This window comes from Cucurbita pepo, chromosome 13 (assembly GCF_057944985.1).
Source record: "Cucurbita pepo subsp. pepo isolate OVF chromosome 13, ASM5794498v1, whole genome shotgun sequence".
Lineage (NCBI taxonomy): Eukaryota > Viridiplantae > Streptophyta > Magnoliopsida > Cucurbitales > Cucurbitaceae > Cucurbita > Cucurbita pepo.
The window spans coordinates 1,411,259-1,428,642 of record NC_141810.1 but is presented as its reverse complement, the minus strand read 5'-3'; the positions used below and the strand labels follow the sequence as shown (position 1 = coordinate 1,428,642).

The following is a 17,384-nucleotide window of genomic DNA, read 5'->3' as shown; positions in this document are numbered from 1 at the left end:
CCAATAATGACTGGAGGGGCAAATGTGTCATTTGCCCTAATTGGGTCCATGTACACCCCAATAATGTTTAGAGAGGCAAAATGACATATTTGCCCTGATTGGAGGTCCTTGGACACTCTGATAATGACCGGAGAGGCAAAATGACACATTTGCCCTGATTGGAGGTCCTTGGACACACCAATAATGACCGGAGGGGCAAAATGACACATTTGCCCTGATGGGAGGTCCTTGGTGGGCAAAATGACACATTTGTCCTGATTGGAAGTCCTTGGACACCCCAATAATGATCGGAGGGGCAAAATGACACATTTGCCCCTCGTTGACTTGGTCAAATGTTTGCCCCTCGGTTGACTTGATTTGACCAATTTTTTTTCCGAGCATTATAGAAAAACAAATTCATAGCAAATTGAATTATCACAGTCATAAGTACGAATCCAAATCACGCAACTATGATTTCTTTTTCTTTCGATAATCATACCACCACTAAATCAACAAAAAGAAAAAAACGTATTGAAATCTAAATCAGCGAGACAGAAATCAAGAACACTCGCATAACGTAGAAAAACAAATGAATTGAAAATGAAATCGAAATTATGGGATTTTGAAACATGATAGGTAAAAACAGGAATCGAAATCAGGCCTCAGACACAGAAATCTCGATCAAATTATAGAAGATAATCAGACAATGTCGGCAAATCAAGATATCAGTCATCAACGGCCACGATTCACTCAAAAAAACAAATCTTACAAAGAAAAAGAAAAACAAAAGAATTGAACCAGAGATTGTAATGGAAGACGATACCCTGCAATTCACCATTTATATACACCTTCTCCCCTTTTTCTATGAAAAGACTAAAATACCCCGCTTCTCCCTACTCCTAATAATAAATAAATAAAATAATAATAAAATAAATATATATATATATATAGACTTTAATTTAATTAGGAAAATTAGATGACCAAATTAATTTATTCCAAAATTGAACTTTAATTTTTATGAATTTAAATGAAACCTATAGTTAAAATAGTGAAAAAGGAAATTAACAAAGTTGACGAGAGAAATCCCGACATAATTAAATTTATCGATAGATCTTAGATATACAAACAAAGCTAGTTGCGTTCGGAGACATATTCATGTTATGAACAAGTCATTAATAAAATTGACGTTTTTGCATGACATATGTATGTTTCGCCAGTTGATCCTAGATATGACGACGGATTTGGTTAAGCTAGGGAAAAAGTGGAAGGCACGTTCCATAATATTGTGAAACGTAACCTTCTTCCCTTTTCCACGTTCTTTTATTCCTTCTTCCTCTATTTGTTATGCACTTTTCTCGCCCGCACGATGCAACATTAGCTCGATTTTTTGTCGAATCTCCAAACGTCATCTTCTCCCTTTCTATAAAAGCTCAAACCCACCATTAACAAATATTGTTCGCTTTGGCCCGTTACGTATCACCATCAATTTCACGGTTTTAAAACACTTTGTAAAGAACGTTTCGTTCCTTTCTCCAACCGATGTGGGATCTCACACTCAACTCCCTTTCGGGTTCTAGCGTCCTCGCTAGCACTCATTGCTCTCTCCAACCGAGGTGGGATCTCACAATTTATCCCTCTTCGAGGCCTAGCATCCTCACTGACACATTGCCCTATGTCTAACTCTGATACCTTTTGTAACAGTCCAAGCCTACCGTTAGCATATATTGTCCGTTTGCCTTGTTACATATCGTGGTCAGTCCCACAGTTTTAAAATGCGTCGGTTAGAAATAGGTCTCCACAACCTGGTAAAGAATGCTTCGTTTCCCTCTCCAACCAACGTGGAATCTCACACTTTCATCAACTCATTTGTTCGATTTTCGCCATAACTCAAAGTAGCATAAACTTAAGGGCTAGGATACGAGTCCATCAACACTTGCACGTGCGACCGTATAGATTATTTTGAAAAGAACTTAGCTTATGGTCAAAGTTGTCCTATGTTTGCTTCGGACCCAAGGGATCTTTGGTTAGCCTTAGCTTTGATAGCGGATGTGGCTCGTGGTGCTTGTTCCGTACAATTTGCCACCTTGGAAATACATGAAAAATATTTTTTAAAAAAATTTAAAAATTAAAAATTAATTTTCTATAAAAGAATTGAACTCTAAATTTAGGGGAGTTTTGATTCCAATTAAAGCCTTCAATTTTCAATGCTATTTCCACAAGTAAAGGCATCAAATTCACTTAATTCTTTTATATCCACTTCAATAACATTACATATATTTAATAATGTGCATATAAAAAAGACGGGAGGTCTAGACGATGAGACAAGTCAGCTAGGGTTGCATACAATTGAACATGCACGCATGCACGATGTATGTAGCCGAACAACCTTAGATTTTGTATGAGTTATGTTCGGTGGGCGAAGGAGAACCTCGCCAAAGATCCCACAAACCTACAAAATTGGACAAAAAATAGAAATGAGGTTTGAGTTCCCCTTACGACCTGTCATGAGCGTGTCCAAATCATGACACCTGATGGTTAAGGACATGTTTGGAATGACATAAAAAGTCAACCCAAGTAGACTCTAAGCTGTTTGAATCAACAGAGATCTAATAAAAGGTAGAAATTGCAACGATTGTCTAAGTTTAGGCTCAAATTTCGTAAAATCAGAAGTTTATGGTAAAAAATGATACAACCCGACAAATTTATGGGTATCAACTCGTTATTTAGGGTATGTTCGGGAGTGATTTTATTAAATTAAAACTCGGGTTTGGGATTGTCAACTTAGAAAAGTGCTTTGAAAGCACAAAAAAGAGACAATTCATTCCCCTTAGCATCCAACCCTACCTTCAAGAAAGGCCTCTCTCCTTTAAAGTTAAGGGATTGTTGTTATAAGCATTATAAAAGGTTTGCCAAGGGATAAGAATTTTGGTATATTGAGAAGAAAAAGAGCTAAAAAATGGGGTTTTTTATGAAGCTTTTTGGAGTGTTTCTTATAATGGTTAAAGCTATGGCTTCCCATAACTATGGAGATGCCTTAACCAAAAGCCTATTGTTCTTTGAAGGTCAGAGGTCTGGGAAATTGCCCCCTAATCAAAGGGTCACTTGGAGGAAGGATTCAGCTCTTCATGATGGCCTTGAATTTGGGGTAAGATCATTCTTTTGCTTCTCTTTTATTCACTTTTTAGGGTATTTAGGGTAACGTGTAACGGCTCAAGTCCACCCCGCTACCAGATATTGTCTTTTTTGGGCTTTCTCTTTCGGGTTTAGGGTTTAAAACGCGTCTGCTAGGGAGAGGTTTTCCCACCTTATAAAGGGTGTTTCGTTCTCCTTCTCAACCGATATGGGATTAATCCACTCCGTTAGGGACCAGCGTCCTCGCTGGTATATCGCCTCATGTCTATCCGGCTTTGATACCATTTGTAATGCTCAAGCCCACCACTAGTACATATTGTCCTCTTTGAGCTTTCCCTTTCGGGCTTCCCCCCAAGGTTTTTAAAATACGTCTGCTAGGGAGAAGTTTCCAAACCTTATAAAGGGTGTTTTGTTCTCCTCCCAACCGATGTGGGATCTTACAATCCATCCCTCTTCGAGGCCCAGTGTCCTCGTTAGCACATCACCTCATGTCCATTCCCTTCAGGACTCAGCCTACTCGCTGGTACATCTCCGGGTGTCTGACTCAGATACCATTTGTAATGGCTCAAACCAACCACTGTTCTCTTTGAGCTTTTCCTTTCCACATCTTTGTAAAGGGTATTTTGTTGTCCTCCCCAACTGATGTAGGATCTTACAAATAGAACCTTTGAGATTGGTTAATGATTTTAGGTTGACTTGGTTGGTGGCTACTACGATGCGGGCGACAACGTGAAGTTCAACTTTCCGATGGCGTTCACCACCACCATGCTTTCATGGAGCGTTTTGGAGTTCGGAAAAGACATGGGTCCCGACCTTCCCTACGCCATCGACTCGATCCGATGGGCCACTGACTACTTACTCAAGGCCACAAGCGTGCCAGGCTTTGTCTTCGCTCAAGTTGGCGACCCTTATGCCGATCATGTCTGCTGGGAACGTCCCGAAGATATGGATACACCGAGAACCCCTTACGCCGTTAGCAAGAAGTTCCCCGGCTCCGAGGTCTCCGCCGAGATTGCCGCTGCTCTCGCTGCCTCCTCCATCGTATTCAAGTCTCTCGATAGAGGCTACTCTGCTCGACTTCTTAAAAGAGCTCGAATGGTAAGAATTTACCCAAAACTAAAAACTAAATAGTTATCAAACGAGACGGGGTGTGTTTATTTTTGTTTAGGTTTTCGAGTTTGCAGATACTTATCGAGGGTCTTACAACGAGAGCGTCGGGGCATGGGTTTGCCCATTTTATTGCAGCTATAGTGGCTATGAGGTAAGGAAAAGGAGGTTTTTTTCTTAGATTTGATATCATTTAGAACCAAAAATGATGAACTGATGGGCGTAGGATGAACTCATATGGGGAGCTGCATGGTTGTTCAAGGCAACAAAGGCTGCAAATTACTGGAATTATATCACTAAAAATGGTATTCAATCTTACTCTGATGGTAGCTTTGCTGAGTTTGGATGGGACACCAAACATGCAGGGATTAATGTCCTTATTTCCAAGGTGGGTACTTTATTTAATTATATTCCGTTCACATTCGTATTTTCGGGTTCATCTTCGCCTCTAATAGTACAAAGAACGGTTAATTCATAAGGTTTTTGGACGATCAGGGAAGACGAGATGTAGCTATCACGAACCTTGTGGAATCCTCGTATAGTATAGTAAGAGACCAAAACGAGAAAGAATTTTTTTTAATGTTGCAATGGGTCGTTTGAGAAAGTGTAAAAGTCGGCATTGGTACCCCTATTGAAAATTGCTCGAAAATACCTTTGGAGTGTTTTTTGACTGAGAAAGCAGGTCAATTTCATGGCGGGTTTGGGACGTAAGGTGTCGTGAACATGACTATAGGTTTATTTTTAGTGAAGAAAACTACTTTGAGGTGTTTCGGGCACCCTATTCGAGGTGTACGAAGATTAGGTAAAAAAATATTAGTTACGGTCAATCTGTTTTTACCGTTTTATGAGAAATGCTCGTATTTTTTCAAAATTGACCTACATATGAAAGTGTTTCTTTTTATAATTTAAGGACCAAATAGAAATTAACGAACCGTGACGGACTAAAAATATATTTTTTTCGATAAAATGTTTGAATATTTTTTTTATTATTGCAGTTTGTGATGAGCGGAAATAATTATTCCAATTTTATTAATTATGCTGATAAATTCGTATGCTCAGTTCTGCCTGAATCCCCCTCTGTATCAGTCTCTTACTCACTAGGTAATTAATTATTTTTTAATTATTATTATCTTTTATTCTTTTAATTTTAATTCATATTCTTTCATCTAATTTAGAAAATGATATAACATTTTAGTCCCTATATTTTAACTGAAATGACGATTTAGTCCTTAAACGGAAATTTATAACGATTCAATCCCTAATGGTATGAATTAGGTGGGCTTCTATTCAAACCGGGAGGAAGTAATATGCAACATTCAACAGCCTTATCTTTTCTTCTTCTTCTTTATTCTCGTTACTTGAATCAATCCAAACGCCTCCTTCACTGTGGAAACGTTGTTGCATCTTCGTCTCGCCTCGTTCAAGTTGCCAAGGGTCAGGTACGACAAGCTTAACAACTCGGTTCATTATTAGGTTAAATTACAAGTTTAGTTCTCGAACTTCCGAACATAGGGTATACATATCATCAAATCATTATATATTCGGTCATGAACTTACTTTCATTTGGTGTCGTCTAATAAGTTCCTAAACTTCAAAAACTGTCTAATAATTATTCAATTTATAAACAAAGTTTAGGGACCTATAAAACATAAATTTTAATTTTATATCTAATACCGGAGATGATTTTGTAAAATATCAGATATATTATAAACAAATTTGACATAAAATTTAAAATTTAGAGATCTATTAGACATTTTCTAAAAAAACAGACCTAATAAACGGAAACTTCGAAGTTCGTGGATTTATTAAACACTTTTGAACTTCCGAATGTCCTGTTAAACATAAAACTGAAAGTTTAGAGATTTGTTAAAACATTTTTAAAGTTTAGGGTTCGGTTACTGTGAGATTCCACGTCGGTTGGAGAGGGAACGAAATATTCCTTATAAGGGTGTGGAAATCTCTCCCTAGTAGACGCGTTTTAAAAACTGTGAGGCTAACGACGATACGTAACGGGCCAAAACAGACAATATTTGCTAGTAGTGAGTTTGAGATGTTACGAAGGATATCAGAATTAGTCACCGAACAGTGCGAGACACTAGTCGGAGTAGGACTAAACCCTTTTCATAGTAGACGTGTTTTAAAAACGGTGAGACTGATGACGATACGTAACAGGCAAAAGATGACAATATCTGCTAGCGGTAGACATAAACTGTTACAAATGGTATTAGAGTCAGACACTGGATAGTGTGCCAGGACACTGGCCCCAAAGAACTTTACAAAGAGACGTAAATTTGAAATTTTAGAGACTAAAGTAACCGAACGTATGAATGCAGGTGGATTATATACTAGGAAGCAACCCATTGGGCATGTCATATATGGTGGGATATGGCAGCAAGTTCCCACAAAGGATCCACCACCGTGGCTCGTCGTTGCCATCCATGGCGGACCATCCACAGCGCATTGCATGCTCAAACGGGCATCCATATTTTGAGAGCAACAATCCAAACCCTAATTTGCTGATCGGAGCTGTCGTCGGAGGGCCTGATAACAAAGATTCTTATGCAGATTCTCGAGTTGATTTTGTGCATTCAGAGCCAACTACTTATATCAATGCTCCTCTTGTTGGCCTCTTGGCTTACTTCAAATCTCATCCTTCATAGAACTTGGCCTCTCCCCTTTTGTTAGGCTTCAAACAATTGCTCCAAATCATTGTAAATTTGATGTTTTGGTACTTTATATCTCTTTGTTCTATTCTTATAACATTCGAAATTGTTCGTATGCCAACCCGACCCAGATGAAATACTAGCCATATGCATATAATGAGGGATGTCTGTGCCCGTAAGAACCCGTCAAGCCTCCTGTTAATAGCAATGGAACTCTGTGCTAAGTTTCGTCTCGTAATATGAGTTACTACCCCCTCGATCACTTACACTATCTCGAAAGAATTTTACCATCAAAATTGAATTGTACATCCAAAATAGCTCTAAAATGACATGATCCCGTGTTGGTATTTGACATGTATCCTCTCTTCTCGGTCCATCGCAAGGGAAACTAAAATCAGGGTTTGTTTTATTGAGTATTGAATGCGAGCTATCAAAAAAAATAGAACACGTGGAATATGGGTTTAATGTCTTTGGGCTTGATACGTTATTTCCACTCACAATAATTTTTATAGACCGAGCCAAACAGGGAGTCTACTGGATAGGGTTCAACCAGCAGAGACTCTTGGAACAGCTGGAGTAATCCGTCCCTAAAAAATGGTATCATAGGGACCAAAAACAAAATCAACAACGAATTATGACCTAAATTGTTAATAGTTAACAAGTATAACGATTCCAAATCAAAATCCAAGTCAAATACGGAGAGATGCCTTAAGAACTGTTGATGTTACCCTAGTTTATCAAGATTGTTCTTATTCGAATATGGTCTCGGTTCATTCATGTACTTCTTTTTTACTCGAGTGTCACATTTGTGAACCATACATATATACCATCGAAATCCGTCAAGTGGACTTAAGTCTACCTACAAAATTAGTCAAGTCGTCACAAGACGTTTTTATTTAATCTCCATCATTTTCAAACATTATCCTAAAACGTGGGACATCCATTTAATGTTTGATAGTAATGTAACAACTACTATGTACATGGAGGGTCACCGAGTTCGTTTTTTTATTATTTAAAAAATCATACTAATCCACAGTATACATTACATTAATAATCAGAATTATCAAACATTTACAAGTCACATCACATCACATCACTAACATCTGTTACAAACACTAAATATTATTGGTTTACGTAACCATCTCTAAAATAGGGTAGAATTGAGTTGGATTGGATTGTGAACCCTATTTTGACGTGGTTCGAGTCAATTCCAAGCAAGCTCAATCAAATTCTTTATTTTCAAAAAATTCTAATTCGAATTTCAGGGTGATATCAAATCCGTCTATTTCCAGCATCATATCCATAGTTAACGCATTCATCATAGTTAGAAGCTTCAGCTCTATATCAAGGTCACAGTCGATATCGTCACTATCATCAATAATCAAACCCAAGCTTGCTATCCAAGAACTTGTTCAGAAATACTGTAATGGAAGGAAGATAGGAGTTTGTCGCTAGGTATTTGACCAAATAGGATCGTCCAATTCCCATAGAACCGACATTTACAAAATTATTATAATTAGTTATTTAATATAATAAATCAAATAATAATTTATTTTGATAAAAAAAAATTATTAAATAAATGAACTATTTATTTTGACAAAATTTAATTATCTAAAATTAAATAATATAATAAAATTGTTGAAAATTAATATTTCTTATATTAATTATTTAATTTCTAAACATTTTTTTCGTCGTAATAAATAAAATCTTGAAGTAAATAACCATTTTAATTTTAAGAGGAATAAATACAATTTTTCAAAATTGGCGGTGAATGGATAAGGAATTGTACCAACCGCGTTACCCTATTTTATTTAACGTTGAAATTTCTTCTAATTCGTTTAATAAAATATGAAAAATCTCTTCTAGAAGAAACACGTCAAGCATTATTATATTGACTTACAAAATATTAAAATATATTTAGTAATTAAAAATTATTTTGTTATTTTTTTTCCAATATAAATATTAAAAATATAATTCAGATATTACTTAGACCCTATTGGTCAAGGATCTTATATTTTATTATTATTATTTTTGGTTAAAATATACTATTTTCATCTATTTATTTTCGAATTTATTCTAATTTTAATCTATATATTTTCAAATATTTAAATTTATTGAAAATATATTTATTTATTTTTCTTCCAGAGAACTATTATTATTATTTTACATAAATTAATTAATTTAAATTAGCTAATAATTAGGATTCAGAGTAAATTGACATTTATTTTCTTTTATTTAAATTTATTTTTCATGGATATTTATTTATTTTACTATTCTAAATTCAACAAAATAATAATAATAATAAAATAAGAAAAATAAAAAAAAATAATTTTCCAAAATTCAACCTCCTATGTACACACATGGATACTCCCTCTATAAAACCAAGCTTGAGGCTCTCCTTCTTCACAAAGAGAAATGCCTTTCTCCAAAGCTTTAGCCTATATTCTCGTCGCCACGGCCCTGATCGTTGCTGGACCGACAACGGCGCAGCTGAGCCCGACGTTCTACGACGCGAGATGCCCGAATTTATCGTCCATTGTCGAAGATGTCGTGAGACAAGCTCTCGTAACCGATGCCCGAGCAGGCGCCAAACTCATTCGCTTCCATTTCCACGACTGCTTTGTTAATGTAAAGAATTCTCTCTTTCTCTCGCGATCGTTCACTTTTAATTTTAAACTAATAGATTACGATATGTTCAGGGATGTGACGGGTCGGTTCTACTAATAGATTCCGTTGAAGACAACATCGATAGTGAACAAAACGCAGCGGGAAACCAAGGGATACAAGGCGAAAATATCGTCAATGATATCAAAACAGCCGTTGAAAATGCATGCCCGAATCTCGTCTCGTGTGCTGACATCTTAGCTATTGCGTCGAATTCAGCTGTTGTTTTGGTAAAGACATTATTTATTGCTTCGATTCACCTCGAGTTGTGACGTGCTCGATATTTACGATCGATTATTCGTGTTCGTACTTCGTTTATGAAATGTGTTTTGCAGGCTGGAGGAAGAGGGTGGGAGGTTCAGCTGGGAAGAAGAGACAGTAGAGAAGCAAATAGATCTGGAGCTGTAAGCAACCTTCCCAGTCCTTTTGAGCCTCTTGCAAATCTCACCGTCAAATTCGCCAACGTCGGTCTCAATTCCACCGACCTCGTTGCTTTATCGGGTACGTTCGATACATAAGCTCGTGTTTATTTAATATGACTGTCACATTGTATGTTCTTATAAACTCTTCGATATATTTAATAAAATTTAGAGGTTTGAAAATTCAAACTATTAGATTTTTTTTTTTTTTTTTTTTTTTTGAGATCGGAAACGTGTGGCTTAAGGTGATATTAATTTTGACGAGTACATATACTTTTAATGTCTTCTTTGATGGACCCCACTTTTGTTTCGGAAGTGGTTACTATTAACATATGGGTCGGAGAAGGGAATAAAACATTCATTAGAAAGGTGTGAAAACCTCTCTCTAACAGACACGTTTTAAGACCGTGAGGCGATATGTAACGGGTTAAAGCAGACAACATCCATTAGTGATGAGCTTAAACGGTTACAAATGGTATCAGAGCTAGACGGATAGTGTGCCAAGGGGGATGGATTGTGAGATCCCACATCGGTTGGGGAGGGAAACGAAACATTCATTATAAGGGTGTGAAAACTTTTCCCTAATAGACGCGTTTTAAAATTGTGAGGCTAACGGAGATACGTAATGGACCAAAACGAACAATACTTTCTATGAGCTTGGGTTGGGTTGTGTCTAAATAGTAGATACGGGTAATAAATAAGAGAACGTAAATCTTTATATCTCACGTTTGTCGTTTACATAGGAGCGCACACGTTTGGGCGTTCAAGGTGCATATTCTTCAGCAGGCGATTAACCAACTTTAGCGGGTCAGGGCTTCCCGATCCGACTCTAGAGGCAGCCTACCGGGAGATCCTGATCGAGGCATGTCCTGCAGGCGGCGACAACAACCGGATCGACCTGGATCCGACGACTCCAGACGAATTCGACAAGAACTATTTCACGAATCTCCAAGCCAACCGGGGGCTTCTCACCAGCGACCAGGTGCTGTTCTCCACCGACGGCGCCGACACCATCGAGATTGTGAACCGGTTTGCGGCCAGCCAAGAAGCGTTCTTTGACGGGTTTGGAGCGTCCATGATCAAGATGGGGAATATTCGGCCGTTGACTGGAACTGATGGGGAGATTCGTTTGACTTGTACTCGGGTCAATCCTTTGCTGGCTGTGGCAGATATGTAAATTTCTTTACTTTTTTTGTGTGTTTTGTTTTGTTTTGTTTGTTTGGGGATTTTAATGAAATAATTGGTGTTGTTTTGTTAATGTGTGAGAGTGTCTTCTCAGCTCGTGTTTATTGTAACTAATTATATGATATGTGTTTTGTGAATCCTTTTCTTTTCATTTTAATTACATTTTTTGAGTTTTTGAGATATGATGCTCGTGTCCCCGAGTCGACCTGATATAGCTCAATTGACGTATAGTATGTACTTTCGATTAAGAGATTAGAAGTTTGAATCTTTCATCTCTAACGTTAGCTGACATGAAGTATGCACTCTTGATTAAGAGGTCGGAGGTTCAAATCTCTCATCTCGAACACAATTGAATTTAAAAGTAACTCGACTGACATAAAATATGTACTCTCGATCAAGATGCTGGAAGTTCGAATCTCTCATCTTGAACACTGTTGAATTTAAAAATAGCTCGACTGACATAAAATATGTACTCTCGATCAAGATGCTGGAAGTTCGAATCTCTCATCTTGAACACTGTTGAATTTAAAAATAGCTCGACTGACATAAAATATGTACTCTCGATCAAGAGGTTGGAAGTTCGAATCTCTCACATCCAATGTCGTTGATAAAAAAAACTCTCAATCAAGAGGTCAAAGGTTTGAATCTCTCTTTCTCTATTTTAAACGTCAATCCGTTTACTCGAATTGAATGAAATCAAGTTTATTAAATATATTTGACCAATTTTTTTTTATGATGTGACACTAACCATAAGAGTGATTTTTAAGACTAATATGATGTAAGAAAATATAAAATAAAGATTAAAATCATTTATTAATTAAAACAATTATTTTAAAATTTTAATAAGGGAAATTTTGGAAATTTACAAGTGGTAATGAGATAAAAAATAATAGTGAAATTTTGGTAATTATGAATAATAATAGTGGTAATATTTGTTTAATTTTTATCATAATATAATATTAAACAATTAGTATAATATATACTTTTTAGTTGAATAATATGTATAATAAGCATATCTCTTTTTAAAGTTATGTGTATAAATGTTATGGTTGAAAATTCAATAGTTAGGTATAAAATTTATTATCATAATAAAGTAACAAAGATTCATAATGAACCAAAGACTATACATACATTACATTGGTTGACCAAGACTTTTGTGGTCTTTTATTTTATAATTATTCTAATATTTTTAAAATTGAATTAAATTATATGGAATATAGAAATTAATTATTTTGAATTTTTAAAATAATTTAGATTCTCTCCTTTTTAAATTATTATTATTATTATTATTATTATTATTATTATTATTATTATTATTATTATTATTATTATTATTATTATTATTATTATTATTATTATTATTATTATTATTATTATTATTATTATTATTATTATTATTATTATTATTATTATTATTATTATTATTATTATTATTATTATTATTATTATTATTATTATTATTATTATTATTATTATTATTATTATTATTATTATTATTATTATTATTATTATTATTATTATTATTATTATTATTATTATTATTATTATTATTATTATTATTATTATTATTATTATTATTATTATTATTATTATTATTATTATTATTATTATTATTATTATTATTATTATTATTATTATTATTATTATTATTATTATTATTATTATTATTATTATTATTATTATTATTATTATTATTATTATTATTATTATTATTATTATTATTATTATTATTATTATTATTATTATTATTATTATTATTATTATTATTATTATTATTATTATTATTATTATTATTATTATTATTATTATTATTATTATTATTATTATTATTATTATTATTATTATTATTATTATTATTATTATTATTATTATTATTATTATTATTATTATTATTATTATTATTATTATTATTATTATTATTATTATTATTATTATTATTATTATTATTATTATTATTATTATTATTATTATTATTATTATTATTATTATTATTATTATTATTATTATTATTATTATTATTATTATTATTATTATTATTATTATTATTATTATTATTATTATTATTATTATTATTATTATTATTATTATTATTATTATTATTATTATTATTATTATTATTATTATTATTATTATTATTATTATTATTATTATTATTATTATTATTATTATTATTATTATTATTATTATTATTATTATTATTATTATTATTATTATTATTATTATTATTATTATTATTATTATTATTATTATTATTATTATTATTATTATTATTATTATTATTATTATTATTATTATTATTATTATTATTATTATTATTATTATTATTATTATTATTATTATTATTATTATTATTATTATTATTATTATTATTATTATTATTATTATTATTATTATTATTATTATTATTATTATTATTATTATTATTATTATTATTATTATTATTATTATTATTATTATTATTATTATTATTATTATTATTATTATTATTATTATTATTATTATTATTATTATTATTATTATTATTATTATTATTATTATTATTATTATTATTATTATTATTATTATTATTATTATTATTATTATTATTATTATTATTATTATTATTATTATTATTATTATTATTATTATTATTATTATTATTATTATTATTATTATTATTATTATTATTATTATTATTATTATTATTATTATTATTATTATTATTATTATTATTATTATTATTATTATTATTATTATTATTATTATTATTATTATTATATATATCTAAAGGGTTGTTGAAAGAGAACTCGACTACCAATTTCATTCGACGTTTTAGGGCGGGGGGCCCCAATTCGACCGACTTTTGGATAACAAGAAGACAAGTTGACGACCGACTTTTGGATAACAAGAAGACAAGTTGATCCGCTTTGATCTAGGAAAAAGTCCAGTAAGCCACCAACTTGGTGCAGGTCACGTGACCTATAGCTCGACCTTTGCTTTTTGAGGCTGACTCTACTCACATCTCTACGTGCCCGCAACAGTTCCATATGGAGAAAATAGGCTTACTATGTTCCATCAATATCACCTAACCCATGCCGATTTTGGCCGGACCATGCTCCACCCCAATGAACTTATGCAGTTCCGACTTACCCCAGATCGTGAGTCAATTATCAGCTTGGTAATTATTTGGGTGGGAATTGGATTCTAAAAATAAAATATAAAAAAATTCATTTTATTTGCTAATTTTATTTAGCACTGAATATTTTAATCTTTTTAGACCTTGGTTTTGGGCCAAAAGGCTTGTGCCATTTTTACAAATTATTAAGTTATTGGGGAATGAAATGAGAATTGTAGAATTATTTGGGGAGGAAAACGAATATTTGAAACTATTTACTTTATACTGTTAATAGTTTTTTTGGGGCAAATAAGAATGTATGAAATCGTTTATTTCACGACGAATTCTCTCGTGCGCCACCGTCGTTGCTGCGGTTGACAGAGCAGGCATGGAGGCTCTGATGGCTTCTTATGGCGGAAGCTCGTCGGATGAAGATGCGGATACAGTTTCCCCTTCATCAGCATCAGCATCAGCATCAGCTTCGGCTTCACTACCTCAGACTGAGAGTTTTTTACCTCTGCCTCCGCCGCCTCTTTCGCTTCTCGATTTTCCAAATTCCACCTGTAAAGCTCTTCTTCCTCCTTACATTTGCATTTTTCATTTTTTACTATGTAGTTTTGCTCATCAGCTCTTTCACTATTTCTTGCTCAGCCGCTTTGGATGATTTACCAATCGGTCAGGCGGCTAGGGTTCGAAGCTTCCCTCACGTTCAAGGAAACTATGCCGTACACCTATATATCCCAGGTGATTCCAGTATATCATCTTTCTATTGTATTCTTGATTTTTGGCGTCCTGTTCGGTGGAAGCTTAGCTACGATTCTATTTATAGGGAACTCTTCTTTGGTTGATAATCAATTCATTATTAACAAGTAGATTGTTAGATTATAGATCGGAATCAATGTGTAACAATTAATTGTGTTGAAATATATGTTGATTTCATTTTGGTTTATGCCTCTCAACCCTTCCTTGTGCAAACTTTAAACTTCATTCCCTGAGCTTGCTATATTACCTCAAACATGAGTAGTAATGCATATCAGTTGCATGCATTTGCCTTTCATTGTACTTATGGAATTTTGGAATGTCATGATGGAACCAACTAAGAAAATCAATAATATCTATGATAATGTTTCAACAATACCTACAAATGTCAGATAATGTCAAATTTTTACTGTTAGGTTTTTAAATCTTGAATTAAAACTTTCTCTACGCTTATTTCGTCAATAGCAACATTTTCACAAAATTTTGTGATCAATGTATCTTCAATCCTCTAAATGTTCATGTTTGATGAGGAAAAGCAGCTAAAGTAGATGCCTTGTTTAAAAATAAATATAAACATGTTTTTTTGGCATAAGTTTTTAGATTCCTTTTTAGTTTATTGATTCATAATCAAAACATTAAAAGAGATTCTAAACATCTACGGATTAAACATTCTTAAATGCATAGATCTAAATGATTGTTGCTATTTCTCATTTGTTCTGTGTTATACAACGACTTTTCACATAGATGCCCACGCCCGATTATAAATATTTGATTTTTCATGTTCTTAGTGTATATACCAACTAATGCAAGGAAGGAGGTGGCGTTGTTTCTGAAGAAACTTTCCAAACTTGTGCCTGCTCTCCATCTTGTTGATATTGACATTCCTTTAGACATTTTATGTAAAGATGACCACAAGCTTGAGCAAGCATTGGCCAGAGAATTTCACATAAGTTTGTCAAGAACAGTGCCAATCCGAGTACACCAGATTGACTCAATAGTGACAATGCTTCGCCAGAAGCTTCAGTCTCAAAGGCGGTAAGTTAAAACTCTCCATTTAGTTTGATTAGTACTTTTCAATTTGTTTTTGTATTCTACTTATGTCTTTGTTTTTTCCCCCTTTAAACAGTTATTGGATTGATTTTAGTAAGTGGGAGACTTTTGTTAACGATGATCTCTCCCGAACCTTTTTGTCAATGGAAATTATTGCTGGAGGGCTAATGGAGGTGCGTCAGATTTGATGAATTCCCATTTCCATTTTCTTTGCATTTTTTTGGCGTAAAAGTATTTTTCTTCATTCTCAATTTTTTGACCAATCATATGGGAGCATCCACTTCTGCTAAAGTTTCTTTTCCCCTTATATTAGTTTCTATTAGATTACATAGTACAACTAGTCCAAAAACTCAACAAAATTAGGTTAGATTATAGTTAACTCTTTACCTCGCTTGCGGGTTTGATTTACGAGGCTGAGGCATGGACTGGAAGTTTTGAATTAGAATATAAGACAATGAACTTTATGTAGAATCTTGTAGGATGAGACAGTTGTTGTATGGAATTTTTTTTTTTGAAGCTTTCCTAAATTAGATTAAGGCCAACATTATCAAATCCATACCCACATATATGCATCCATGAACGTATATGTGTTTTGCATTCATGTTATCTAGACAACGAAATATTGGAAAATTAGGATTAAGTTGTCAACACCTCATGCGACAATAATTTGTTAAACTCTTATGGTTCTGTTATTTTCTTGACACTCTCTCATGTGATGTTTTGAAATTAAGACTTGTTTATAATTGTAGCTCAAGAACAAACTTGTTTGTCAGGCCATTTTTGTTTGAGATCTTTTGACATAGGTTATGATGATTTCCTGAGTCTTACATGGTTGAGATTGATAATATTACATGAACAAAGAGTGATTCCTTTTTTTTTTTAATTGGTTACAGATCAGAAAACATATCCAAGTTGTTAATGAGGTTTATAAGCTCCACAATCTTCCTGAATTTTACAAGGTTAGTTGCATTAATCTTTTTTTCTTTCGATCTTTATCCATCTTATATTGAAGAAGATGAACTTCTGGACTCTATTTTGTAGGAAGGAAGACCACATATATCTCTTGCCTGGGCATTAGGTGACCTTAGTAAATTATTGAGTCAATCAGTTCACGATGAAATGAAAAAGTCCATGGTTAAGGAAAAATCGAAGCGATGTATTTTCACCGCCAAATTCAATGGGATTGAATGTAAGATTGGTAAAAAAATGTTTAAAATATGTAAATTTCCTGATGAATAAGATGATATTCGTGAATTTGTATCCTATTGCTACTTTTATCATCTTTAATGATCTTTATTTGTGAAAGCGTCATTTCTAGGATTTTTAGGTTGG

At 33.0% G+C, this 17,384-nt stretch overlaps 3 protein-coding genes across 3 annotated transcripts; all 3 read left to right on the top strand.

The window, feature by feature from the left end:
* The first annotated feature begins 3,755 nt into the window (after nucleotides 1-3,755).
* LOC111808352 (endoglucanase 8) lies at nucleotides 3,756-6,996 on the top strand. Its single transcript, XM_087116919.1, has 6 exons — nucleotides 3,756-4,209; nucleotides 4,280-4,372; nucleotides 4,445-4,606; nucleotides 5,214-5,319; nucleotides 5,494-5,657; nucleotides 6,552-6,996. Exons 1-6 carry the CDS (start codon nucleotides 3,859-3,861, stop codon nucleotides 6,876-6,878), a joined length of 1,203 nt encoding a protein of 400 aa, XP_086973045.1. The 5' UTR covers nucleotides 3,756-3,858; the 3' UTR covers nucleotides 6,879-6,996.
* Nucleotides 6,997-9,277: 2,281 nt separating this feature from the next.
* LOC147789615 (peroxidase 2-like) lies at nucleotides 9,278-11,286 on the top strand. The gene is made up of 4 exons (XM_023694278.2): nucleotides 9,278-9,509; nucleotides 9,581-9,775; nucleotides 9,881-10,046; nucleotides 10,708-11,286. Exons 1-4 carry the CDS (start codon nucleotides 9,297-9,299, stop codon nucleotides 11,139-11,141), a joined length of 1,008 nt encoding a protein of 335 aa, XP_023550046.2. The 5' UTR covers nucleotides 9,278-9,296; the 3' UTR covers nucleotides 11,142-11,286.
* Nucleotides 11,287-14,536: 3,250 nt separating this feature from the next.
* On the top strand, nucleotides 14,537-17,363 carry LOC111808237 (U6 snRNA phosphodiesterase-like protein). Its single transcript, XM_023694103.2, has 6 exons — nucleotides 14,537-14,806; nucleotides 14,895-14,987; nucleotides 15,791-16,037; nucleotides 16,129-16,225; nucleotides 16,946-17,011; nucleotides 17,094-17,363. Exons 1-6 carry the CDS (start codon nucleotides 14,563-14,565, stop codon nucleotides 17,289-17,291), a joined length of 945 nt encoding a protein of 314 aa, XP_023549871.2. The 5' UTR covers nucleotides 14,537-14,562; the 3' UTR covers nucleotides 17,292-17,363.
* The last annotated feature ends 21 nt before the right edge of the window (nucleotides 17,364-17,384 follow it).